Genomic DNA, 26,284 nt, shown 5'->3' with positions numbered 1-26,284 from the left:
AGTTATTCAAGTGAAGTGAACTTTATATTTCCTGATAAGATTTTTTTTATTACTGACAACTTGACCAGAAATAATTTACTTTCTTTAATTGTGATGATGGAAGGGGGGTAAGCTCTTTAAATTTAGGAAATAATAATAGAAAATGTAACATTTAATAGATGTTATTAAGTACACAGCGGAAAGACTTAAATATTTCCATAAATGCCAAACCTTCAGAGCTCGGCAAGTGAACCTTTTGTTTTCGACATTTACACTCAAAGAATCCATCTTATTTGATTTGCATCGTTTCATTTAGAGCAAACTCTTTTTCTTTGTTGCTCCAGCTGAAAAACAAGTTCATGAAGAAGCTGCCGAGAGACGCGGAGGCCTCCAACGTCCTGGTGGGGGAGGTGGACTTCCTGGACGCCCCATTTGTGGCGTTTGTTCGTCTGCAGCAAGCCGTGATGCTGGGAGCGTTGACCGAAGTTCCCGTTCCCACAAGGTAGCCGACATGCAACAATTAACTCTGAAATATAATTATAACTTTATTTTCACATTAATTCTACATTTCAGTTTTAATTTCAGTCAAGCAATCAGAAACCAGACAAAAGCTTTTAATTATAAAATGTTTTCTCCTTCATTGATTTAGCACACGGGTGTCCAAAACGTTTTGCAACAGTTTTGGACTTTTTTAGGGAAAAAAAACTTTTTTTTTCCACTGAGGGGAAAAAAGTATTCTGACTTCTTTCTCAAAATCTGATTTATGATCCCAGAAGATTAAAGTCAGAATTTTGAAGGAAAAAGTCAAAATTCAGAGAAAAAAAAGGTTAAAACTCTCAGATTAATGTCAGAATTCAATGAGAAAAAAGTGCAAAAATAATTCTGTTATCAAAACAAACACAAAATATTGAAATGAAAAACACTTGGATCTGTAAATCATTTTCGATGGATTATGAGAACATGATCCAAGTTTCTTTTAATTATATATAGTTTTTTAATTTAAGTCCTTTTTAGCTTCATTTAATTAATGAGTTCACCCCAGTTCTACTTTTGAATAAAAGTTACTGGATGTTTGTGATGCTATGCAGTATCAAAGTAAAATAAACGCAAAAAATGTGGTTAATAAGAGAAGAGTAATTTGTGTTGTTGCTCAAGTTTTCCATTTTAAGATGACCGCATCATTTTTAATCAGTAAATATTTTTATGCATATTACCCCCAACACTCTGGTAAAAATAAATCTGTGCTAGACTTTAATCGTGGACAAGGGCCGCACAGAATCATTCTCAGAGCCGCAGACGGCCCCCGCGCCACACTTTGGACACCCCTGATTAATTCTCTGCTTTGCTTCTCTTTGTAGGTTTTTGTTCATCCTGCTTGGACCCAAAGGCAAAGCAAAGTCATATCATGAGATTGGCAGAGCAATCGCCACCCTGATGTCTGATGAGGTTAGACTGGCTCATAAATCCACTGAAATTATACTTCAGTTATACTTCTTATGTGGTACAAAAGTACCAAATGATCTGGGAGACCGCAGCTCAAAGATGTGCATTGTTGCTTGAAATTCACTCTGATTAGTAGTTGCCTTCTTCTTTCACAAACTTGATTTTTACTACAGGTAAGATACTGACAACTGCTGACTAACTCGCAGAACCCCCTTTGAAAAAAGCCAAACTGTCCCTTTGAAGCAATACATTTCTTGTAAACTTTGAAAAAACTCCAATAGGTCTGCACTTTTATTCCTTTCTTCTGAAAACAGAAAATATTTAAACTTTTATTTAGAATTATTTGGCCTTAGTTATTTGCCAAATGCTGTTTACTGAGTGGAAAATCATCTAGGATAATTAATTGCAAGGCAAACAAATAAAATAAACTCAAAGTCCCCTGAGGAAAGCATTTGAGTTGATTAAAGTGATAAAACGGCGTTGCTCTCCACAGTTTTTGGGTTGATTAGATTGGATTAGTTGTTTATTTAGTGTTTGCAAGTCGCTGCTCTCTTTCCCTATTTAGTAATCCTCAGACCTGCTATCACAGTTCACTGGAGCCGCATGCTTTCCCGTCACACGTTTTCCGCTCCAATACGTCTGTGTGTTTGTTCGCAGGTCTTTCATGATATTGCCTACAAGGCGAAGGACAGGCAGGACCTGCTGGCCGGGATCGATGAGTTCCTGGACGAGGTGATCGTTCTTCCTCCTGGAGAGTGGGACCCGACCATCAGGATAGAGCCTCCCAAATCGCTGCCGTCCTCTGACAAAAGGTCAAAAATGCAGGAAATCACAAAATCTTTAGAGTATTTTTGGTACCCAGCTTATGTTGCATATAATATCATTTTATAAACAAACAGATTTATGTTTCATTTAGAATGCCTAGCAAGGGAATTTATTAGTGGTGAGAATCTTTTACTATTCTCACGGTTTGATTTAGAGTGATTATTCGTAATAATTTCTGCTTTAATCTATAGGTGTGTAAAGAATACTTGTGATTTACTGCAATCAGAATGAGAAATGAGACATTAAAACGACATTTTAAATATTAATCAAGCTTTTTTTTTACTTTTAATCCCTCTTTGCATCCTTTATTTTGTCTTTACAAAGTGTTTTATTTCTGCATAAGGCAATAGAACCATATTACCATATTATATTAAATAGCATTTTCATAGCAAATGTAGGTAACACACTTATTGGAAAATACATAATAAGCCCTTTTCAAAGTGGATCTTTTACCTAAAATTCATATATTGGATGTTTTCATTCTTCCATATGGATATCAAATGCTTAGTTTTTCTTTTTTGTTTTAAATAACACCCAGCCTTTTGTTGGCAATACGTTTATGTTTTTTGGTGTCTGGAAAATGAGCCTTCTCAAAAACCTTCGGAGTGTTACATCACAAATCAGCAGACACTGCCCGTCACCTAGCAACCCCAGGGAAGCCCAGCCCTGTTACCTAGCAACCCAAGCCGAGCTCCAGCATGATAGGTCAGCTAATTATACCGCTGTACAATGGCTGCTGGAAAAGACATACCATCCAGAAACCACTTGTTGCATTCTTGTTGGTTGTGCAGGAGGCTCCACTTCTGACATTCAGAGATGTACGGGAGTACAAACCTGCATTCGCTTGCATTCTTATTCTCATATGTAAACTTTGAGCAGGGGGCATGGCCAGCACCAGCTTATTTGGCTTTAAAGTCACAATTAAATCAGGCTGAAATCTCAATATATAAGAATGATTTTGTGCAAAAAATGTAATGAACATGTTGTGAAGACCATAGACCTATGCTAACCTGCTCAAGGAAGCATAGCAGGTCCTCAGAATGCTGTGTGAGCATGACAGTCTGCAGAATCACCCAAACTCATCCAGCTGCACAACACAGTGTTTAATTATGAAACTGCCACAGTTCGTATTATATAAACCTGCAGTCAGCACTGATCTATCAGGCTATTTAATCACCTAATGGATCAGCATCATCCAACTGGAAACAGGAACCAAGTAGGTGACATCATGATGGGAAAGGTAGCAGTTAAATCAGGTTGTGTGAGCAGCTTCAGTGGGCCAAACGTTGACCTAAATCAAATAAATAATTCCAGGCGGCTTTGTGTTGATCAGATGTCACAGCAGCAACTGAAGAAACTTATTTCCGTTTCAGGAAAAACATGTACGCAGGAGGGGATTCCCAGATGAACGGAGACATGCCGCATGGTGGCGGTCATGGAGATGGAGGCGGGCACGCTACAGGGGAGGAGCTGAAGAAGACAGGAAGGTAAAAAATAAACAGATCTATATGGATGACGTTTTATTTATTGGATTGTACACTGCAAAAACACAAAATCTTACCGAGTGTTTTAGTTTCTACTGGAAATATCTTAGTAAACTTGAAATAAGACTACACTAACTTATAAGAAACTTTTCAGCAAAATATAGCAGCTTGTTTTAAGTCAGTAATCCCTTAACAATCAAGAAAAGGTTTTTGTTTCAATGGCAGATTATTTTACTTATGAGAAAAATGTCTTGCTATAAGTGAATTAGACATTTCCCCATGTTTTTAGTGAAGTCATTTGTACTTTTTCATCAATATTAAGGCTTTATTGGCTTAAAACAGGTTTCTATGTGTTACTAGTTACTAGTAAATTAGTTTTCTTATTTTAAATGTACTAAGATATTTGCAGTAGAAACTAGACTAAAATACTTGGTAAGATTTTGTGTTTTTTCAGTGTAAATAAGAATCTCATCCCGTTATTAAGTCAGTTTTTTTGTCGTCAGGTTTTGTGGTGGTCTCCTTCTTGACATCAAGAGAAAGGCGCCTTTCTTTATCAGTGACTTCACCGACGCGCTTCACATTCAGGCCCTGTCGGCCATTTTGTTTATTTACTTGGGAACTGTGACGAATGCCATCACCTTCGGTGGTCTGCTGGGGGACGCTACAGAAAACATGCAGGTCAGAGCGGGTTTTTAACCAAAGTGTGTCAGCCAAACTGTCGGATTTCCTGTTTTTAACCCTCCCTCTCCATGTTTGCAGGGTGTGCTGGAGAGTTTTCTGGGCACTGCCATCGCCGGAGGTGTTTTCTGCTTGTTGGGGGGTCAGCCTCTCATTATTCTGAGCAGCACCGGTCCGGTTCTGGTGTTTGAAAGGCTTCTCTTTAACTTCAGCAGGTAAGTTTGGCATCTTCTCAGTATAACTCTAAATTAGAGTTTTAATAAATATGAAAAAGATGTTAACTGTTAGCCTTGCTAAGAAAGTTTTGTAGTTTACTGTCTTGAAATTACACAAAGTAAATCAAATTTACCTTCATCTTGTTGGAAAGAAACTTCAACTTAGAGGCCTAAACATAAACGAAAACTCACCAAACTTTACCTTTAATTGTCCCCTGGTTTAAATTTTAGCATTTTTGATTGAATTAAAAATGGCTGTGACCAAACAGCTCTACAGCGCCCCCTAAAGTGAGAGAGGCCAACTGGTAAATAGTACGGAGCTGAAATTTGGGACGTACATAGAACCCTGTGAAACAATAAGAAAAAGTGTCTTGGAGGCATTTTCTAAACCAAACAGGAAGTCAGCCATTTTGGGTCAAAAGGTAATTTTTGCACTTTTTTACCTTCATGATTTAGTACTAATTACATTTATTAAATAAAAATGTTCCAATATGGAAGAAATATTGCTATGATACACAAAGACACGTTGCCATAGCAACTGATAACAACTCCACTCTGTGTATCAGGATTCAACCCAAAAAACACTCAAACATTTCCCACACAAAGAACAGAACATTCATGTTTATTTTGTGATCATTAATTAGTCATCGCTGTGGTAGATTAGCTGTAATCTACCACAGATTAGTGTAAACTAATCTACCAATTCCTTTCCCTCGATATTTTTTTAAATTAAAACTTTTTCTGACCTTGTTATAGATTAGCTATCAGCTAATCTACCACTGCAGTGACTGATTAGCTACCGCTGCTATCAGCTAATGTAACACTGCAGTGACTGATTAGCTACCGCTGCTATCAGCTAATGTAACACTGCATTGACTGATTAGCTACCGCTGCTATCAGCTAATCTACCACTGCAGTGGCTGATTAGCTGATGATCTGTCAGAGTTGTTGTTTAGGTCATCTTTTTTAAAATTTTGTAACTGAACCAAAATGCACAGAATTCCACAGCACATTAAGATTGTCAAAGTCAAGCTAGCATAGCTAACCTACTTTCCTTTCCCTCGATATTTTTTTTAAATTAAAACTTTTTCTGACCTTGTTATCTAGTTGTAGTGTTGGCAGTTAGTACCAAAGCACTGCGTCCCTTTTTGTTTTATATATCATGCGGACATTTAAGATTTAGTGCATTATATTGCCAACTTAGCAGCTAAGACCAATGCTAGTCATCATAAGCGAGCAGCTTTTTGCTCTCCACTGGGGAAATGGGAGCGGGATCTCCATGTCATGAACTTCTCTGGTTTTGACGGTGTTTTGTGTCCTTTTTCTACGTAGGGATAACAATTTCGACTACATGGAGTTCCGGCTGTGGATCGGCCTGTGGTCGGCGTTCTTCTGCCTGGTGCTCGTTGCCACTGACGCCAGCTTCCTGGTGAAGTACTTCACCCGCTTCACGGAGGAGGGCTTCTCCTGTCTCATCAGCTTCATCTTCATCTACGATGCCTTCAAGAAGATGATCAAATTAGCTCACCACTACCCCATCAACTCGGTGTACAACATGGAAAACATCACGCAGTACGAATGTCTCTGCATGGGCCCCACGCTCTTAGGTGAGCCGTCCGTTTCATCTTAAGACTTTGCATCAGAAGAATTTCACTCACAGGAAATAAAAATACAGATTTTGGGCCTTTTTGGTGCTTTACTTTTTTTTTTAAATGTCAGTAAATTTGGCCCCACCACTGTCTTCAAATTACCGTATTTTCCGCACTACAAGACGCACCGGATTATAAGGCGCACCTTCAATGAAAGGCCTATTTTAAAACTTTTTTCATATATAAGGCGCACCGCATTATAAGGCGCATAGAATAAACGCTACAGTAGAGGCTGGAGTTACGTCATGCATCCACTAGATGGAGCTGCACTACAGGGAATATCAACAAAACAGTCCGACTCCGGTCGGTTAAGAGAGCCTCCTGCGATTGGGCCGGAGCGTGGCCGGACGATGGTCACCCTTCTCCGTTCGCGCACAGCATGTTTGTGGAGAACGTGGTGCTAAATGACCTGCAGATGACCTGATTATAGACGATCGGTAGGTAGATAGGTCAGTCAAACTTTATTAACAAACCAGCATTCTGACAACTATCCCAGCATGCACCGCGCGTTTCTTCTTCTATGGGCGAAAATGAAGTCGGCGGCTGCTTACCGTAGTTGCTGGACCTGTTGTGGCTCAATATTGGTCCATATATAAGGCGCACCGGATTATAAGGTGCACTGTCGGCTTTTGAGGAAATTTAAGGTTTTTAGGTGCGCCTTATAGTGCGGAAAATACGGTAAACAAACTTGGTGTCAATTGGTGTTGTACAAACATTTAAGACTTTAAACATCTTGTATAATTTTATATACATATTTTATGTTAATAGAAGTTAACATAAAATAGTATATTTTATATTAATATTAAAATAACATAATTATTTTATGAATTCTATTAACAAATTATAATAATAATGATTTAAATAAAATTTTGCGTTAAAATATTTATTAATATTTTTAAAATATTGATAAATATTTCCAAAGGTCAACAGCCAGCCACCACAAATTTACAAATTCAAACAAAATGCCAAAATCAATTGTTACATTTGTACAGCAAACAGTTTTGTGTGCCATTTGTTGTTCTTTTTATTTTAAACATCATTAATAAAAATTTTATCAAGATGATTTATCAAAACTCTTATGATAAGAATGTTTTTTAATAATAAATAGTGAACAATATGATAAATACCCATCGCTTCTTTCCAGGTGCCTAAACCTGTGAGTAGATTAGGAAAGTAAAACACAGATTAGTTGCTATTTAAAAGTTTTATAGACATAAAATCAACTTTTTGTCGTGTGTTTGGCAGAAAATGAGACGGAGCTGCTTGACGATCCTTTGGAAGACACATCATCGTGGTACATAAACTACACAGGGCTGGTGGGTTTTTCTTGCATTTAAATCCACATTCTAGGAAAAAAGTTAAACTTTAAATGAAATGAGTAGATAATGTCTGAACAGAAGCACTGTTCAGCCTGATGGACTTTTCCAGTGTTTAATTCTTATAATTAGGTGAAAATTAAGCCTGGTGTTTGAGTGTGTGTGGCGTAATTACAGTGTCTTATTTGTTGTGTTCAGCCACCAAACCGCACGTGGTCGAGTCTCACCAAGTCAGAGTGTTTAATGTACAAAGGAGAGCTGGTGGGAGAGGCGTGCGGCTACGTCCCAGACATCACCCTCATGTCCTTCATCCTCTTCTTCGGTACCTACACCACCTCCATGTGTCTTAAGAAGTTCAAAACAAGCCCCTTCTTCCCCACCACTGTGAGTACTGCCACATCAACTTTTGTTAAATTGAGATATTGTGGTCTTGCATTGGATTTGCATCATACTAAGAACAGCTTTAATATAGCGAGAAACAAAAACAAAACAGAGTGGACAAGTCCGTGTTCCTGTGGCGCCACAGAAAATTTGCACATGCATTGCCAGACGAGAAGATTAGTGTGGCACAACTAAAAATTAAAAACAAAGAAAAAGGAATGAAAAAATATACAAAACAGGAGTTTTTAAAGAGACAGAGGCCCAATTTCAAGGTGTTAAACTAGAAAGTCAAATTTCTTTTAAGTCATATTTGATATATATAAAATATTTATCACAACTAAAGTTAACATAGTTACTTGATTTTACTATGAAATGGCACCAGGTGGCTGGAAAACACAGCACCGTCCCTTTAATAGAGCATGTTTTCCTCCCAACCAGGTGAGGAAACTCATCAGTGACTTCGCCATCATCCTGGCCATCCTTATCTTTTGTGGAGTTGATATGTTCGTGGGAGTTGACACTCCTAAACTTATTGTGCCAACCGAATTTAAGGTGAGCTCCTGCTTATTTTCTAATATTTATTATTATTTAAAATGATCCACGATTAGATGAACATGTTGGCCTAAATATGTTGTAATTTTCCTATTAAAAGAATTTGTGATACGTGAAAACTCATAATTACTTAAAAAAATTGACATCTTTTGTAATATTTTTCACCCATGGAGGTCGCCATTTTTTCACCGGTGGGTTGATGACGTCATCAGGTCCATTCTGTACCGGAGTCTACAGAGTAAACACAGGAAGGTTAACTTTACCCCAGTAGTTGTTGATCATATTGCGTTTGGCTGGAGTAATTTTAGAAAATGCCACACGGTGTCACTGTCAGCTGTAATGTGAGGCGAATCTGGATCGCTTCCCACATGAAAAAAACAGAAGCGGGAAAAATCCATAGCCGAACACAACTTCCGAAGGATCTACATTTGTGCTCTCAACATTTCTTTCCAGAAGACTTTGTCATTTGTAAGAGCAAAGCTGAAGACGACTCTCTTGGACCAAGTAGACGTCATTTACCCAGAATGCATTGCAGCGTGAACAAAATGGCGACAATTACTGTATTGTTTTTATATCTAAAATAAAGTCTATTGTTACAACTAATCGTGGATCCCTTTAAGGTCAACAAAAGAAAGACAAGATGCAAAATTTATAAGAGTCAGATGTCATATTTGTAAAACAACATGGTGGATCCTTTTATTTTTCTCTCTCCCTGCAGCCAACAAGCCCGAAGCGGGGCTGGTTTGTGCCCCCGTTTGGAGGAAACCCCTGGTGGGTTTACCTGGCCGCCGCCCTGCCTGCTCTCCTCGTCACCATCCTGATCTTCATGGACCAACAGATCACCGCTGTGATCGTCAACAGGAAGGAGCACAAGCTAAAGGTGACGCCACAAACCGTCCTTACAGAAAGTGTCAAGCTTCTGCTAAGATTATTTCCAATCACAAGCAAATCCAGGCTAAATTCACCCTGTGGGTGAAAATCATTCTCAGGGAAGTGAGAGATGTTTCATATGAGTGACTGCACCTTTTTCAGGTCGAAATGTAACCGCTGGCAGGTTTTAAATAGAAGCTGAGTCATTATTTATTTCTGTTTTATATCTGGATTTAATGTTTATGGGTACAAACACGTGGACAAAATTATTTAGTCTTTTCTAGAAGTACCAGCATTTTTGTGCAGCCCTGTTTCATTAGTTTTCACTGCAAAAACACAAAACCTAGTGCAAATATCTTAGTACATTTGAAATAAGACAAAATTAACTTACAAGTAACATTTCAGTGAGAAAAGTGCTTTTTTTTAAAGCCAATAATTCCTTAATATTGATTTTAAAAAATTCATTGGCAGATATTTTCACTTATAACATGGGAAAATGTCTTGTTATAAATGAATTAATCTGCCAACTGAATAAGTAGTTTCAAAATCGTTAAAAGTCCGAAATTATTCAGGCCACAGATAATTTTCTGTTGCTGAATGGATCAGAAGGCCTTTAGCCTTTGGATTTAGGTCCGTGTCCGTCTGCAGCTGCACTGTCCATGTCCGAGCATGCTCCCGACCTTTGACCCTGTTTGTTGTCTGGAACAGAAAGGGGCAGGTTACCATCTGGACCTATTCTGGGTGGCGATTCTGATGGTGGTTTGCTCCTTCATGGGCCTGCCGTGGTATGTGGCCGCCACCGTCATCTCCATCGCCCACATCGACAGTCTGAAGATGGAAACGGAAACGTCGGCGCCGGGAGAGCAGCCCAAGTTCCTGGGAGTGAGGTGAGAACCAACGGAGCCGCCAAAATAAAAGAGCCGTTTGTAAAGAACCAACGGAGCCGCCAAAATAAAAGTACAGCCGTTTGTAAAGAACCAACGGAGCCGCCAAAATAAAAGTACAGCCGTTTGTAAAGATACACAGTAATTTTCATTAATTATTATTTTCAGTTTCAAACTTAATATACAATTAGCAAGCAAAATATTTAGCTTATATTTAGTTCCAGTTCAAGCTGAAAATTTAGTTAGCAAGCCAAAAACATAGCTAGATATTTAGTAACAAGTTAAGTTAGCAAGGTAGGTATTTAGCCCTCAGCTAAATATTTAGTGAACAAGGTGAATATTTAGTTAGTTGAATATTTAGCTGCAATATAATAAAATATACTTTACTGATATTCAAGCAGAAATTGCTTATTTGTTCACAAGCTACTGCATTCAAAGTGTTAAATATTAGTAAATACAAAAATAACTAAGTGGTATAAACATTTTAAAACTATAGATAGCAAGTTAAATATTTATCTTTAAACTGTGGCATAAATACATAACATGGTGAAAATATGAGCCCCATTTTTTCTCTTCTGCCAAGTTAAATAACCCAAATTATTACCGTTAATTTTTGAGTATAATTTTACAAACGTTTGGTCTCTTCTGACCTGAGCTTCTTGTTCTGCTTGGTGTCCCTCTTGCTTCACTTTTTAAATTCAAAGCCTGCATCGGTGATTTAAAGCCCGGGTCACAGCAATCATTCACCCAGGGTGTTGAGGAGAAATTCGTCTCCTCAGTCTCACCTGTTTTGAAAGGTCAGGTCAAACCAAATGGACACACTTAGAGAAAATTATTGTTGGATTTTGAAACCTGGTTGATCATAAACACCAGACTTTCACCTTTTCACTTAGAACAAGAACAATTTGATTCTTCCTTCCTTGGATGAATTAGATTTTTAAAACATTATTTTGCTGTGGTTTTGTCTTCAGACTTCACCAGTGGCTAAGCTAACACGTTTCTTCCTGTGTTTGGATGGTTTGTTTTGTTTTTGTATCTGTGTGCCGTCCTCCTCGCCCCCTGATGTGGCAGCTGAGCTAATAAACTGCTGTACGGCGTCACACCAAAGCATCCAAACCGGTTTTGAACTTTACAATGTTTGCTTTTCCTAATATAAAGTTTCTGAACTGTATCTGTTACTGCTAGAATCTTATAGTTAATGAGGAAAATGAGTCCAGTCTTTGAGGTTTTGGTGGAAACGAAAAGCTTCCAGCTTTGCGACGTTCCCTTCCTGTCCTGTTTTGCAGAGAGCAGAGGGTCACCGGAGTGTTTGTGTTCATCCTGACAGGACTGTCTGTGTTCATGTCTCCAATTTTAAAGGTAATTTACTAAACATTTTGCAGCGGTAACATTTACTTTGGTAGAATTTTCTCTTAAAGGGGCAGTTTTATGTAAAATCAGATTCTTTCCAGCTTTACATTAAAATTTTATGTTATTTCCTCATCAAAAACATACCTGCAGTGTTGCTTTGATTTTATTCATGCGTGTTTGAGAAATCCTTTAATCTCCATGGCAACCACTCAGATGGCAAAAACGCCTAGTTGGACGTAGCCCCGCCTTCAGTAAGAGCTGGAGCTTTTAAAGAGACAGGAATTTCAAGCTATCAAGTTATTCATATTTAATGTTTATATATCAAGTATCATAGTTACATATTTTTGCTATAAAATGATTCTAGGTGCCAGGAAAACACATAATTCTGCCCCTTAAAGCCATTTTTACTGCATGTTTTGCACGTCTAGTTTATCCCCATGCCGGTCCTGTATGGAGTCTTCTTGTACATGGGAGTCGCTTCTCTTAACGGCGTTCAGGTAAGAGCTGGAGCTGTTGTTTCATCATCCACCAGTTTATCTTCTGATTGGTGTGATAACTCTGTATTTGTTTTGACTCTTGCTTAGTTTATGGACCGGCTGAAGCTGCTGCTGATGCCGGCCAAGCATCAGCCGGACCTGGTGTACCTGAGGCACGTTCCCCTCAGGAAGGTCCACCTCTTCACCTTCATCCAGATCCTCTGCTTGGCTCTGCTCTGGATCCTCAAGTCCACCGTGGCGGCCATCATTTTCCCCGTCATGGTAAAGAAGAACCTGCTCATGCTCGAGCCACAGAACGTTTTATAGACAGATCAAAAAAGACTCAGAAATACCAGATTAGTAATGATTTAGGGTTTTAATTAGTTATTTTGGTAATGGATGCTTTAGTAAAACTGCCCCAGATAGGGATGCAACTAATGATTTGTTTAGTAATCAATTATTCTATCAATTATACCGACAGTCGGATTAAAAACTAGCATATTCTGCTGATTTTTGATTTAACCACTTAAATACATTAAAAGATGCAAATAGACAATTAATTCAATTCCTTTATTAGATAAGAAAATTAACATTTCATTGCCTAAGAGGCAATAATACAGCATTTTTTTAGTGAAGGCTCGATCATCTACAGCTAAAATACCATCAACATGGCTCAGTCCTTTCTGCTTGACTTAGCAGTGCTGATTATTTTTCCAATGAACCGATTAATAATTGAATAGGAGATTTTTTTTTAACAGAATGTGAACCAGGTGAAGCTAAAAATGCCACTTGAGTTGTAGGTAGAACACATTTACAGATAAAGAAGGTTTTTCATCTTAAATGCAAAATGTTTATATATTTTGTACATTTTTAGCTTATTTACTGCTCTGAGTGTTATTTTGTCGGAAACTGGCCTTTTTTTGAGTCTGTATACTCCAGTTAGCAATTAATCGATTACAGAATTAGTTGACGATTATTTCAGTAATCGATTAATCACGATTAATCTCAGTAGTCTGATCGTTTCCGTCCTGTAACCCGTGTTTCCGACGTTTCCAGATTCTCGCTCTGGTTGCGGTCAGGAAAGCCATGGACTACATGTTCTCCCAGCGCGACCTGAGCTTCCTGGACGACGTCATTCCTGAGAAAGACAAGAAGAAGAAGGAGGATGAGAAGAAGAAGAAATGTGGCAGCGTGGACAGTGATGGTGAAGATGTAAGAGTTGAGCTGCAGTTTAGTTTTTTTCACCATCTCTGTTTCTGTGGAGCTCAGATTCTGGATTCCTCCCTTTGCAGGACGGAGAGTTTGGTGACGGTGGATTAGGGCCGGGCTAAGAGAATAAGAAAATTAATTAAAAGAGAAAAGTCAAAATGTTGTATGAGAATTAAGTCATTAAACCACGAGAACAAAGTTATAACTTTACAAAGATAAAGTCGTAATAATACAAAAGAATTTGTAACAATAAGCGAATAAAGTCACGATAATATGAGAAAAAGCCCAAAATGGTCAAATTATAAACTCATATTACAAGATTAAAGTCACAATATTAGTAGAAAGAGATAATTGTATGACTTAAAATAGTAATTTTATGATACCTGCTACACACAACAAAATAAATCCTTAAAATGAGGAACGTTGAGCACCTTGTGAAGCTGTACTTTGGTATCGGTTTTACAAATAGGATGTAATTTATCTTTTAACACATCAAGTTCTTATCAGCAGCAGGACTGAAACAATTTGCAAACGCTTCCATTTTAAAGAAAGAGCCAAACGGACTGGATGAGCTGCCCATGTCGGCTCCTGGTAACTTTCCAGCGAGTTCCTGTCTCAGGATGTGTTTCCTCTCTCCAACAGTCTGACTATCCTTACAATGAGAATGTTCCCAATATTAAAATTCCCATGGACATCATGGAGAAGGAGCCCTTCTTAGGTGATAAGGCCTCTGACAGTGAGTAAACCGCCACCGCCTGCAGGGAAACACAAATCTTCCTCCTGACTGTCTCTGCTTCATAACGATGACCCGTCTTTATACAGACGTTGGGTTTTTCACTCTTTTCTTTTACTTTTTTTATTTTCTGCATTAGTCTTGTCCCTGAAAAATGCATGAAATCTACTCACCGCTTCAGATTATGGTGTCTTAATCTTTTTTTCCCCATCTTCTAATTTAATTTCTGGCTCTAATGTTCTTCTAATGGCCTCTGCTGTTAGACGACTCTGATCATAAATCAACCTTTTCTCTAAAACTGCAGAGTTTTCCACGAATCAGCAGGTTTAGAACTAACAACTAACATTTTGCCTCTTTTCTCCTCTCAGGCTGAAAGCGTTTGTAATTGTTGCATGCTTGTTCTGGAATGAAAACCTGCAAAATCCTTCAAGCTGAGTAAATGAACAGTTGATTTTTGAAGCATTCCTTATTAAAGCAGCTGTTCTCTTTTCCTCAGGAGAGAAGCCCCTGTCATTCCTTGATCGACACACATCGTGCTGAGCAGCTCCGCTTCTACCAGGACAGCTACTTATCCAGGTGAGACGGGAAAACAGAGTGAGGATGGAAAACAAAATGAAACTCAGCTGCAGCTGGCTCCTGTTTAGACTTGGTGGAAGTGATGCTGGTAAAAGGTCATGGGACAGCTAACCTACAATTATTGGCCTGATCTTTAAAGGTCAGATCGGCGGATTAGCTAACCCAGGGCTAACAGGCGCCATGCCTGGGACTCTGTCTGTAGACGGCAATGAACTTCTGCAGCTTCTCCAGAAAACCTCCTGCAGAGCGTCAGTCCCCTGCAGAGACATCTGGATGACAACCAGTCCGGTTTTTACTTTGTTGTCCAAATGCGACCAATGTTTGATTTTTTTTTTGTCCAAATCCAATCAATATCTAACTTTTATGTTCAAATATAATCTATTCCCGACTTTTTTGTACAAATGTGAAAAGTCCAAAAATTTCTGACTTGTTTTTGTACATATATAAACTCTATCCAACTTTTTTGTTCAAATGGGACTTATGTATTTTTTTGTCCAAATCCAATCTATATCTAACTCTCTCTGTTCCAATACGACCCGTATCCGACTGTTTTCAGTTCAGATGTGACCCATATCTGACTTTTCTTCATCAAAATGTGGCCTATATGCACATTTTTTTTGTTTAAATGTGTCCTGTATCATTTTCTGGTCATATGCAACCTACATCTGATTCTTCTAAATGCAGCTCACCCGTACCTAACTTTTTTTTGTTTAAATGTGACCTATATCCAACTTTTTAAAATTCAAAATCCACATATATCTGACTGTTTGGTCCATATGGGTATGTTTCCGATTTGTGATTTGCTGGCCTTCCTGCAGGGTTTATGCTTGTCACCAACTGTTATCTGAAAGTTAAATTGATTTCTGAAAATTAGAGAACAAAACCTTTGACCTTGTTTGGTCATGTCAGTCATGTTGAACTTTGTATGAATGTGGGATTGTTTAAACATAATCCTGTTGGTCGAATCTGAAGCCAAATTGCTTCCAACTCTGACGACCCGAGGTACAGATATCTCCGAAAAAATATGATTACAGTTCAGGGTTGAAAATCCTAAAGTAAGACTGGCATCCAAAGGTTCTAGATTTTAAATCATTTCCTCGTTTTACCTCTTTCTTTTCTTGTGTTTGTTTGTTTTTTTGAAGCAGCATAAAACAGGAAGTTGAGCCACATATGAAATATTCTTGATATGTTTTCTGTTGCGGATGAAGATCGTGAAACAAACTTCACTTTTTTACAAGCTGTGTTCTGTAGATAATTATCTGTTGGTGTAATCATTAACTCTTTTTGGCAAAGATTTGTCTGGTGCCTGAAAAATGCTGAATTGTTGATTAAATATTAATTATTTGTTTAGATTAAAGCTAGAGTATGTGACTTTTATGAAAGTGTTTTCATATATTTGTTAGAATTGTCACTGGCAGAAAAAGACTGGATGTTTGGCTTAATTCGAAGGATTTCATGGAAAAACCATCAGAAAATGAAAATGGCAAAAACATTTCTGTAAAGTTGCGTATAAATAAACCACAATATTTCTAAAAATGACAACAAACCAGCCGTCCATCTCTGTAGTGAACAGATTCACTTTGCAGCCATTGGCAGTCAAAGTTTGGAAGAAATCACTGAAACTTTGTTGTGAATAAATTAAACAGAAAACAGCACTGCTAAAGCTAGTTCTACTGTTCATGGGGTGTACTTGGTTTTTCTCACAGTTTTTCTGTTTTCTCTAACAAATAGTGACAGCATGGAATCTGTTGTTTGTATTTTGTACTCATAGATAGATTTAAATAATTTTAGCAGCTGGTGAAGACCTGGTCAGTTTATTTCTGTTTTACTAAATGAAATCCTAGAATTAAATGTGACTTATTTATTATTCAGATTATTCTTTCTTTTTATTATTCAGAATGAGCCGTTTTAGGGCATTTTGTCACCTTACATCCAAATAAGCTGCTGCTGGCCACGTCTCCACAAGTCATCATTTTCACTGGCTGCAAACTGATGCGGAATTATACAACAGTACATCTTTGAAAAGCATTAGTAGATCCTCCTGCACAACCAAACGGAATGCAGCATGTGGTTTCTGAATTTTGAGTCAACACCAAAACGCGTCTTTTCCAGCAGCCATTGTACAGCGGGTAAAACCAGCTGACCAAATGTTCTAGAATTATCCTGGGGTTACTAGGTAACAGGCAGCACTCTGCTGGGGTTGCTAGGTAATGGCGCATTGCCTACTGATGATGTTACATTCAGAAGGTCTTATTTTCCAGACACCAAAACACGTCTGGTTGGGGTTTTTTAGACCAAAATGGAAAAGTAAAAACATTCAAAATGTGAATTTTGCGTTACAGGTCCCTGTTAGGAGAGCATTTTTCAGATAAATTCAGACAGTTTCAGTTTTTGTCGTTTGTGTCCTGACAGCTGGGGTTTGTGTTTCAGCCCGGAGATGACCCCGCTGAAGTCAGTGCCTCAGATCAGGATAGACATGGAGCCGGAAGACGAAGACACGTTTTACTGGAGGGGCCGGGGATCCGAAACGTCGCTGTAGACCACCAACCTGCAGCTTCCTGTCAAATTAGTCTTAACTTTTTGCTTCTTTTATGACTTTAAGAGGTTTGTTTTGAATTGCTGGGACTGAAAAAGGGATCATTTTTAAGTACTTCTGTCTTCACCTTCATGTTGGCATTTCTCTCACACCTCCAGTCTCACTTGTTGATTAAATTAACTCCTTACTGCTGATCTATGCAACTGCTGCCACAGTAAATGCTGCAGCGCTCTCACTAAACATGGAGTGCAGTCCCATCTCTTTTTATATACTCATATTTATGTATAAATACAAATGACCTTTCAGATTTTTTTATATAAACTGAACTACTCTAACATTTTCCTGTAGCAGGAAAATTATGTTTTTATAGCTCTACCTCTTGTTTTAGATTCAAATCTTATTACGAACAAATGATTCTTGGAGTTTTGATATTTTCTTCCTGTCCTTTCCTAGAGTTGCAATAATTTAAGAAATGTGCTGTATTATAGCTTGTAAAGGAAGTAAAATAGAGATTTAATATAATTAACTATAAATTAACAGAGCACAGTTGTGTGTGCTGATTTGATTGCTTCTGTTTGTTTCTAATCAAATCTTTTACACTTTTCTTCCAAACTGTTTTTTTATTAATATATTTTTGTTTTCTGTTGATTTTTAAAAAGTGATCATGTGTAAATGTCGGTCACATTTCCTGTGTATTTTTCTATGATGTGGATAGAAGATCATCATAATCATCCAACCTTTCTCAGCCAAACAGGGAATCGTATCATATAAATATTTGACTGTGCTGCATAAACCCCTGTACCTAAGTGGCCTATAAAGGATCAATTTGAACTGGAAGAAATGCAGGAAACATGATGTGGAAATGATATTCATGACGGCTTGTGTTCACAGCAGGAATGTGTGTATTTTATCAGCTGTCATCTGATTTATGGGTTGTTTAAATCACTTTTTTAACATATATTAAAGGATATTTTTAGGTGGTCAAACCACACACAAGAAAATCACTAATAAACTAAATTATTTACTAGCCTGCATTTAGTGCTTAGTTAAATTTAAACGTATCCTTAAAAATTTTGGAAGAAATAAAATCTGATTGGAATTATTATTTTTTTTTTTTACAAATTGAATTTTTGACACTGATTTTTTAACTTGTTCAATTATGTCATTGTTTTTTTTTTTACACTTTAAATTCACTGCAAAAAATTCACCTGCAGAAATTTGCCTTCAAAAATAAAATAACATTTTTGAAAAATTACATTTCCAAGAAACATTTGCAGGTGATTTTTTTTCTTGTGCATTTAAAGTAAACATTTTAAATTGATAATTGCACAGAATAGATTGTTATAATTTCAATGTGTAAAAATGAGATTATATTTCTTCCATATAAAACCAAACAGCTCATTTATGACAGAAAACGTAAACAGTGTTCCTACACGTTTTTCCATTTCCAATTTTTTTTTATTGATGAATACTTTTCAATTGTTTGACTTGTGTGAATGGTAATAAATAGCACCTCTATCTAGGGTTTTAAATATCCTTCTGGACTCTGAAATTGGTTTAAATGTGACCGCAAATGTGAAAAAAGTCACAAAGATACTTTTCTCCAACTGGAAGATTGTTGGAAAATTTCATCATAATTCTTCCAAACTTGATGGATCATTGCTGACGTCTCTATATTAGCACACAAAGATCCTGTTTTCTTACAGATGCTCACTCTGATCCCTCTATTTTCAATACTTCACTGTGTTCTCCAGCTTTTCCATTTTGAGTTTATCGTGTCCTGATGAGGAAAACTCTGGCGTTTTTCCTCATTGCTGCACTCAGACCTGGACATCACTAAACATAAAATGTAACACTTTTGTTTTTTATTCTTGTGTAACCACAAAAGCATTGGAAAGTGTCCACAGTTAAAGAATGGAGCCTTTACTTTTGGTTTGTGCTTAAGGATGAATGTTCTGTAGATCAACTTGTTGTATTTCCATTTTAAATGTTTTTTTTTTTTTGTTACACTTCCCAGAAAAATGTTTTAGAAAACTGTAAACTTTGCAGTTTGAACCCAAGTGATGATATACAGATCAAAACAAATCCATTCTTTTGCTTATGTGGGATTTTTTTAAAGACTTTGTGCTGTGAAGTGCACAGTCATAATGAGACAGAGGATTAATAATAATGTGAACCACACCAGGGTTATCCTTTAACTACAGCACGATGGTCCAAAAGTGAAGACCGTTCTCTTTCTGTGGGTTTCATCTCAGACAGAAAGTCCTCTCTGTCTTTATTCACACGACGTCTTTCACTCTCCAAATCCTCGTTTTTATCCCCATGAGAGGAAACTCAACGCTCTGCAGGTTTTCCAGTGGAGTTATTAGTTCACCGCCTGTCAGAAAGCTGCAGAGGAAAACTGACACTTTATTGTTGAATTAACTTATGAGTCTTTCTAGAGAAGAAAAAATTGATTATTGTAGAATTTCTATTTTTCAAATGAAATGTATATTGAAAATAAACGGTCATCAAACACCGACGGCGTCCTGGTGATTTTTACTTGTAGCAACTGGTGGCTTGATTCTGACTGAGTTGGGTCGTAACTGATTACATTTACCTTAGTAACTTCTTTGAAAAAATTACTTTTAGGAGTATTTTCACAACTCTGTACTTCCAGTAATTTTATTATGAAGTATTTCTACTCTAACTTGAGTAAAAATTCTGTATTTTCTACCCACTGAATGAAAAACAAACATGTTTTAACCAAAAATTCACCAGACATAGACCTGCAGTTTCTGTTAAAAAAAACTGCAGATTTTTTTTATTGAAATAAACAAATTTCAAAAAATGTATTTTCTTAAATTTGTTATTTTTGCTCCTTACATGAATTATTGTCATTTTCATCTTTAAAATACCAAAATTTCCACTTAAATTTATATTTCGGTCCGTCTAATGATGTAATATTTTTAATATTAAATGACTGATAATTTGATCAGTACTTGAGTACTTTTTACCAAATGTAGCTGATAGCGAAAATTCAACCTGGAAGACTCCATCCCCTCCGTTCGCCCATCGGCGTTATGCTCATCTCCGACCTCAGCTCTGGACCTCACCCGGCGTGTCCAATCATCAGTCAAGCTCTGCATAAAGGATCCACACCGAAGCCATCGGCCGCTTCCCAGCTGCGTTCTGCCCACCACCGCCCCTTCTCCACCCACATCCTTCGGCTCTCCAGGCTCTCCCTTTCCAGACCTCCTCCACCAGCGTCGGGCCCCGGGGGAGAGCATCCCTAATCGGTTATCGGGATGTTCATCGAGTTCACATCAAATCTCAGCTCAGATCAGCTGCCGGGGCCCGAGCACCAAAGAACTGTTATTCATTGCTGTCATTAAATCTTTTAATTGTTCCTTTTTCTTCGTCTGAGTCTTTCCAGATTGAAATGTGTTTTTGCTCTTAATTTCTTGGACAGATACTTTTTACTTTTACTTGAGTAAAATAAGTTGAAGTAGTGCTTCAACTCTGCCCAGATCTGGTTTCTGAACCAACTTCTGATTTGATTCTTTGGAAAATAAAATATATTCCATTATTTTATTGCAATATGTAGACGTACACTGACCGGTAATTATTTACAATTAAAACCTGATCAAAAAGTTCAATAAGTGTTAAAATAAACCAGCTAAAGAACCTCACTGGAGACGTTCTCCTTCATAGAGCATTTCTCTGTAAGCCAGAGGAAAGGTTGTTTGTGAAAATCGCAGCAGGTCAGCCGTCAGGCCGCCTGTCTCACTTCAACAACAATGGCACATTCAAAGTCTGAGACGTCTCCTTTCTTCCTCATTCTGAGGTTTTGAACTTCAGCTAATCTTCTTCACCACATCCAGGAACCTCCATGCTTTCATTTGCATTTGGCTGGAAACTAGAGGTGGTGATAGATGCTAAATACGGATGATATTGATACCAAGTTGGTATATCGGATCGATGCTAACATGACAAGATCTAAATTTCATTTAATTTTTGTTCTGCAGTTTCTCAACTCTTACTGAAAAAAGATTTTGTTTTGATTTGCTCTCAAATTATTTATCTTTTTATTTAGGAAAAAATGCACACACATTTCAATTGTTTCTGTTAATTGTGTAAATATGCTATTAAAGTATTTTGTAGAATATAAACTTTAAAGGAACCAAACACCTAAAGGTCAGAAGGCTGATACATCTGTGTTAAAATCAGCGACACCGTCCTGGTATTCACATGGTTTCAGATTGATATAGAATAAATTAGAATAATAAAATACACAGTATTGTACACCTCTATTAACAACAATTTAAACAACTGTAGCAAATAAAGTCGCTGGTGTGTGAATAATGGTGAGAGGTTGGATAAAGTTAACATTTATTAATAATTCAATCTTGTATATTTAAAAAATATATTTTAATGGTTTGGTTTTATAAGTAATGAGATTATTTTAAATATTTCTGGAAGGGAAAGGCAACATAAGTAGAAAACTTAATGTTTCAGTGAAAACAAAGCGGTATTTATATTATTGTTCAAATGTGTTTACAGTGAAGCCATTTTATGACCGATGCTGTGGCGCCCTCTAGTGTCTGAGGAGTATTACTACAGAATGAAACGGTCCTGCAGGAGCCTGCATGCCAACCGATGTTCCTGAACTCCAAGCAGCAACTTCCAACAAAATTGTTTGATAAAAACAGATGTAACACTTACGATGTTATTACAGTTACTAGAACTCAGAGTAAGACCAGTGCTAGTTTCAGCTACAGGAGTGGTGAAAAGTGTAAGTGTACTAATGAGCACAGACCAGAAAATAAATTTAAACTGCCGGTTTATTGTTTGCTGAAAGAAAATAAACAATAATATTGCAAACAGTTGACATACAATTAACACAAAATTCAATCCAGAATAGTTTCTGTTTCTTTCAGAATATTTTATTTAATCGCTGTTTTGAAATCTAAACCTGTTAGGTATTAAAGGATATTATTTATTTAACGTAGGTTATAGTTCTATTTAAGTTCAAATCACAGATACTGTTAATCTATTTTTCTGTACAGTTTTTTTTAATCTTTTAAATCTATTTTACTTAGTATTTTTTTTAAAGAGGTTAAATTTTTTTTTATTTCCTGATTTAACCATTTCTTGTTTCTATGTTAAACCCAACAGAAAATTTTACATTCCATACACTGTAACAATGGATACTGAATGTGGTTTGAAAATAAAAAAGCAACACAACAGAAAACAATCCAGCAAGACTGAATAAGCTGTGCTTCAATTCGATGTCTTTTCGCTCTGAAGATCCTGAATCCATTGTTATTTCAGAAGGAAAAACATGGGCAGGTCATACTAGTTCGGATGATCCACAATGTCCAGCAGAGGGCGCAGCTCCTGCTAGGCAGAAGTCAAAGGGCTCCTGGGTTACGGCTCGCCATCTTGTTTCTCACTCGCGGAATCCAACTCAGCAATCGACTCGGAATTTCCCGGTCCAATTTTCCAGCAGAACCTTAAAGGCCTGGTTTAATAGCCAACAAAGCATAACAAAAGTTTGTTTAGCTTTGCTCCTTACTGAATAATGTAATTTAGTCGTCGATATGGCGGCTAAACATCGTGTGTGTGTGTGTGTGTGTGTGTGTTTGTGTGTGTAGGGGGGATGCTTCATCCACACCAGCTCCTCCTTTACATACGCAGTTTTTAACATAGAACATAAATGTGCTACTTTAACTGTCCATCTCAACTAAATAAAAGTATCTAACAATATTTTTCACAGGAATTAAGAACTCACCAAGTCCAGTTCTGTAACGTATAACACTGTCCCGAACGTTGTCAGGTTGAAAAAAAAAATGTGGAAAGCTCCTCCTCCAAAAATGGAAAAAGGTTTTCAGACATCCGGTAGACTTTTTAATTGTCTATTTCTCTTATTTTTCTCTTTCACAGCACAACTCTTTGGCTTCTTCTTCGTTTTCTCTTCTGCTTGTAGCGCCAGAGAACATAGCAACCCGGTTGGCTGGAACTAGTCACATGGGCTACACATCATGTGACCCTTCAGAATAAGAGATTTTACTCACACTTAGCCGTAGTGATGGGTGGATGTATCGTTTCGACCCATAGCAAAAATGTATTGATTCTGTGTTGATACTGTGTCACTGAATACTGACACCTGCTGGACATTAAAATTTCCTACAGGCAACGTAGTGATTTGATGTCCTAGTCTACACATTAAGATTTAAGTCTTTGTATTTTATTGTATATTATGTATTGTAATATGTCATATCTTCAGTTAAATTTAAAATATGTCTGATATTCTTAGATACAGTCAATAAATAATGTGAACATGTACCATAAAGTGAAAATCTAAGTGAATTTGTTTGGAATGAGGATGCATGGGGACTGTTTTTTATCTCACAAATTTTTATAAAAAAAATAAAATAAAATAAAAAGTTTTTCCAACATTTTGAAATTTAGCCTGTTACGCTTTTATGACACAACTTCTCCTGCTGTAGAAAAAAAAATGAAGTAAACACATTTTCATTGAACGCTCGTTTTTCACGGGGGTTGCGTTCCGAAAAGAACAGGCGAAATCCGTGAAGTACCTTTATTTGTTACAATTATTATACAGCATAATTAAATACTCTACACTGAAACCAAAGAACAAAACCTGTTTTCAGGTCAGCAGATGTGCTTGTGCATCAATCGGGTCATGTCATTAAAGCGTCTCCTCCAAGCTGCTTTGCGAGATTCACAGCTGTATCTACGGCAGAGCGATGGGTCTCGTCAAGCGAGCCTCTGTTCGGGTTTTGCTCTAATTCTGGCCACTTTTTTCCAGCAGGCATTCAAAGTTTCAGTTTTCATCTCCTGAATGGCCAATCTGTATTAGCTACTTATATAAATACTGTGACGTCATTGGCACTCAGTTAGAGAAGACTGTTTTTACCAATCAGGACACAGAACACAATGCACTGTGAAAAAAACACTGCACAAAAAAATCTGCGAGGGAACACTGTATATGAAATAATTTATAAAAAGCAACTGAGTAATTTGTAGAATGGCTGTAGCCTATATCTGAGTTTATCTAGGTGTATCTGGGAGTTCATTCTCATGCCTGGCCTCATAATGCCTCAACATTGAGGAGGTGGATTTATTTAAATAAGACAGTTTAAGACAGATTAGTCAAACATATGCGACACTTAACCTGCAGAACATAATATGAAAGTAAACTAAGAGTCAATTTCAGCTGAATTTAGATTCAGATAGATCACTGACCAGAACTGGATGAAACAACAACAAAATGCAAAATTTATTTTCCGATGTAATATCAAAATGGTCCCACACTGCGGAAACCTTTCATTTGCCTTGAGGCTGCTCCATAGTTGACGCTGCACCGTAAAAGATCAAGAATTTGTTTGGTAACTGCATTTGACAGATTCGCTTCCTTATAAACTCAGTTTGGCGCCGTAATGTCATTTCGAAACAGTTCCTGTATCGGTCAAGTGACTTCCTGAAACCAATACGCGCACCGATACGGGGTTTGGTCTATGGGCTTGACACATGCGCCGATGCATCGGTGTTGCCGGACCCAACACTACTTAACCGTTTAGTTGTTTTTGTTGTTTGTTTGTTTGTCTTTTACCAAATAAATACCATAACCTGAAATACAGCAATCCTAACGTTTGTAATAAACTTTTTAAAAACTATTTTAAGACCTGTTTATTCTCTATTTATTCTCCTATTTATTTATTGCCTATTTATCAATTTTAGAGCTATTTTTATGAAAAAGCTTATATTTAGTGACGGCTATGTTAACCTGGTTAACACAAACAAAACTCCCAATATTATGATCCATGATTGAATATGATTGTTTTTTGCAGAAATTTTTTTTGTAGGTTTTACAAGTGTTGCTGAAGCAAAGTCCTAAAATTTATTTGAGTCATTTTTATACACCTGCAGAGTTTTGCTGCCAGCGTGTCATATGCTATGGCAGGCCCCAATTAGAATAATCAGATGGCTGAATGTTTTGTTTTAAAAAATACATAGAGAGTTAAATGTTTATGGAGCTGTAACCCTTTGAACAATGTTACCATGGAAACCATAAGAGCATCTGTCAAATGTAAATATTATGACAAAGATAATCTGAAGAGGTGGCTCAAAGAAACGGTAAGTAAAGGCTTATTTATTTATCACATATATTTGTAATAATTCATACTGATGTTTAATATTTCACTTTGTAGAATCATGTCATTACTAAGACTTAAACGTGTGAAGCAGAAATCATCCCTCTGTTTCAGGATTCTCATTTGTTTCTGTTAAAAGTGGTAAAAGTTTACAAAGCATCTGTTTAAATGCTTAGTTAGCTTATGAAAACGTTCTAAATTAAAAACAGAAATTAAAACTTTTCTGAGAAATTAGGGAATATATTTAATCCTGGCTGACATAAAGCAGGAAGTTAAGACTGTTAAATCATAATGTGTGAAATCAGGTTGTCTCTAATAAATATCTGGTTTCAACTATTTCTGAAACTGCTACGCAAATATCGTCAATTCAATTTTACATATTATGAATGTTTGTTTTATGCAGAACTGAAATGGAGAAACTTAGAGCGGAAGAAAAGGCATCACTGGAAGAGGTTAGTTATTAAAACTTGTGTGAAACTAAGTGCTACTTTTTTGTTTCTAATCGTCTTTCTGCATTTAGTTTGAATGTTCTCTCTGTGCATGCATGGGATTTCTCTGGGTACTCTGGCTTCATGCCACACCTCAAAACATGACATTTATTTTAATTTGGGTTCTCTGAATTGCTATAAGTGTGTGTGTGTGTGTGTGTGCGCGCACGTGCGCGTGAGTGCCTGTATGTGTGTACATGGTTGTTGGTCCTGTATGATAGTCCTGTTGTGTACTGCTGATGACTGTGGCTCTGTGGGTAGAGTGTTTGTTTTGTGATCAGAAGGTTGTTGGTTCGATTCCAGCTTCCTCCTGGTTCATGTTGATGTACCTCTGGGCAAGACACTTAACCCCTACTGATGTATTAATGTGAGTGTTAGTGTGTGAATGGGTGGATGTGACTCTAGTGTGAAGTGCTGTGAGTGGTCAAAATGACTGGAAAAGCGCTATATAACTTCAGTCATTAAAATGTCCTTTTGTGAT

At 37.2% G+C, this 26,284-nt stretch overlaps 1 protein-coding gene and 1 long non-coding RNA gene across 3 annotated transcripts in view; both read left to right on the top strand.

Annotated features, from left to right (window-relative positions):
• slc4a4a (solute carrier family 4 member 4a) overlaps window positions 1-19,675 on the top strand; it is a 71,321-nt gene extending 51,646 nt beyond the window's left edge. Inside the window, exons 21-38 of the mRNA XM_016669114.1 lie at window positions 324-481; window positions 1,338-1,425; window positions 2,080-2,234; window positions 3,621-3,734; window positions 4,235-4,409; window positions 4,491-4,624; window positions 5,957-6,231; window positions 7,519-7,589; window positions 7,788-7,973; window positions 8,409-8,522; window positions 9,241-9,402; window positions 10,101-10,279; window positions 11,563-11,635; window positions 12,055-12,123; window positions 12,211-12,384; window positions 13,159-13,314; window positions 14,541-14,620; window positions 17,051-19,675. Of these exons, the coding sequence (XP_016524600.1) occupies window positions 324-481; window positions 1,338-1,425; window positions 2,080-2,234; window positions 3,621-3,734; window positions 4,235-4,409; window positions 4,491-4,624; window positions 5,957-6,231; window positions 7,519-7,589; window positions 7,788-7,973; window positions 8,409-8,522; window positions 9,241-9,402; window positions 10,101-10,279; window positions 11,563-11,635; window positions 12,055-12,123; window positions 12,211-12,384; window positions 13,159-13,314; window positions 14,541-14,620; window positions 17,051-17,159 (2,472 nt within the window). The 3' untranslated portion in view covers window positions 17,160-19,675. The remainder of the gene's footprint in view (window positions 1-323; window positions 482-1,337; window positions 1,426-2,079; window positions 2,235-3,620; window positions 3,735-4,234; window positions 4,410-4,490; window positions 4,625-5,956; window positions 6,232-7,518; window positions 7,590-7,787; window positions 7,974-8,408; window positions 8,523-9,240; window positions 9,403-10,100; window positions 10,280-11,562; window positions 11,636-12,054; window positions 12,124-12,210; window positions 12,385-13,158; window positions 13,315-14,540; window positions 14,621-17,050) is intronic.
• A 5,498-nt stretch (window positions 19,676-25,173) lies between these two features.
• Window positions 25,174-26,284, top strand: part of LOC107835741 (uncharacterized) — a 4,607-nt gene continuing 3,496 nt past the window's right edge. Inside the window, exon 1 of one of the 2 annotated variants that reach the window (XR_001661553.1) lies at window positions 25,174-25,302. This is a non-coding gene — a long non-coding RNA (uncharacterized LOC107835741). The remainder of the gene's footprint in view (window positions 25,303-26,284) is intronic. The other variant, XR_001661552.1, reaches the window with a different exon arrangement.

This window comes from Poecilia formosa, unplaced genomic scaffold (genome assembly GCF_000485575.1).
Source record: "Poecilia formosa unplaced genomic scaffold, Poecilia_formosa-5.1.2 Scaffold20, whole genome shotgun sequence".
NCBI classification, from domain to species: Eukaryota; Metazoa; Chordata; class Actinopteri; order Cyprinodontiformes; family Poeciliidae; genus Poecilia; species Poecilia formosa.
The sequence above is the reverse complement of the archived record's forward strand: the minus strand, read 5'-3'. Positions and strand labels throughout refer to the sequence as shown.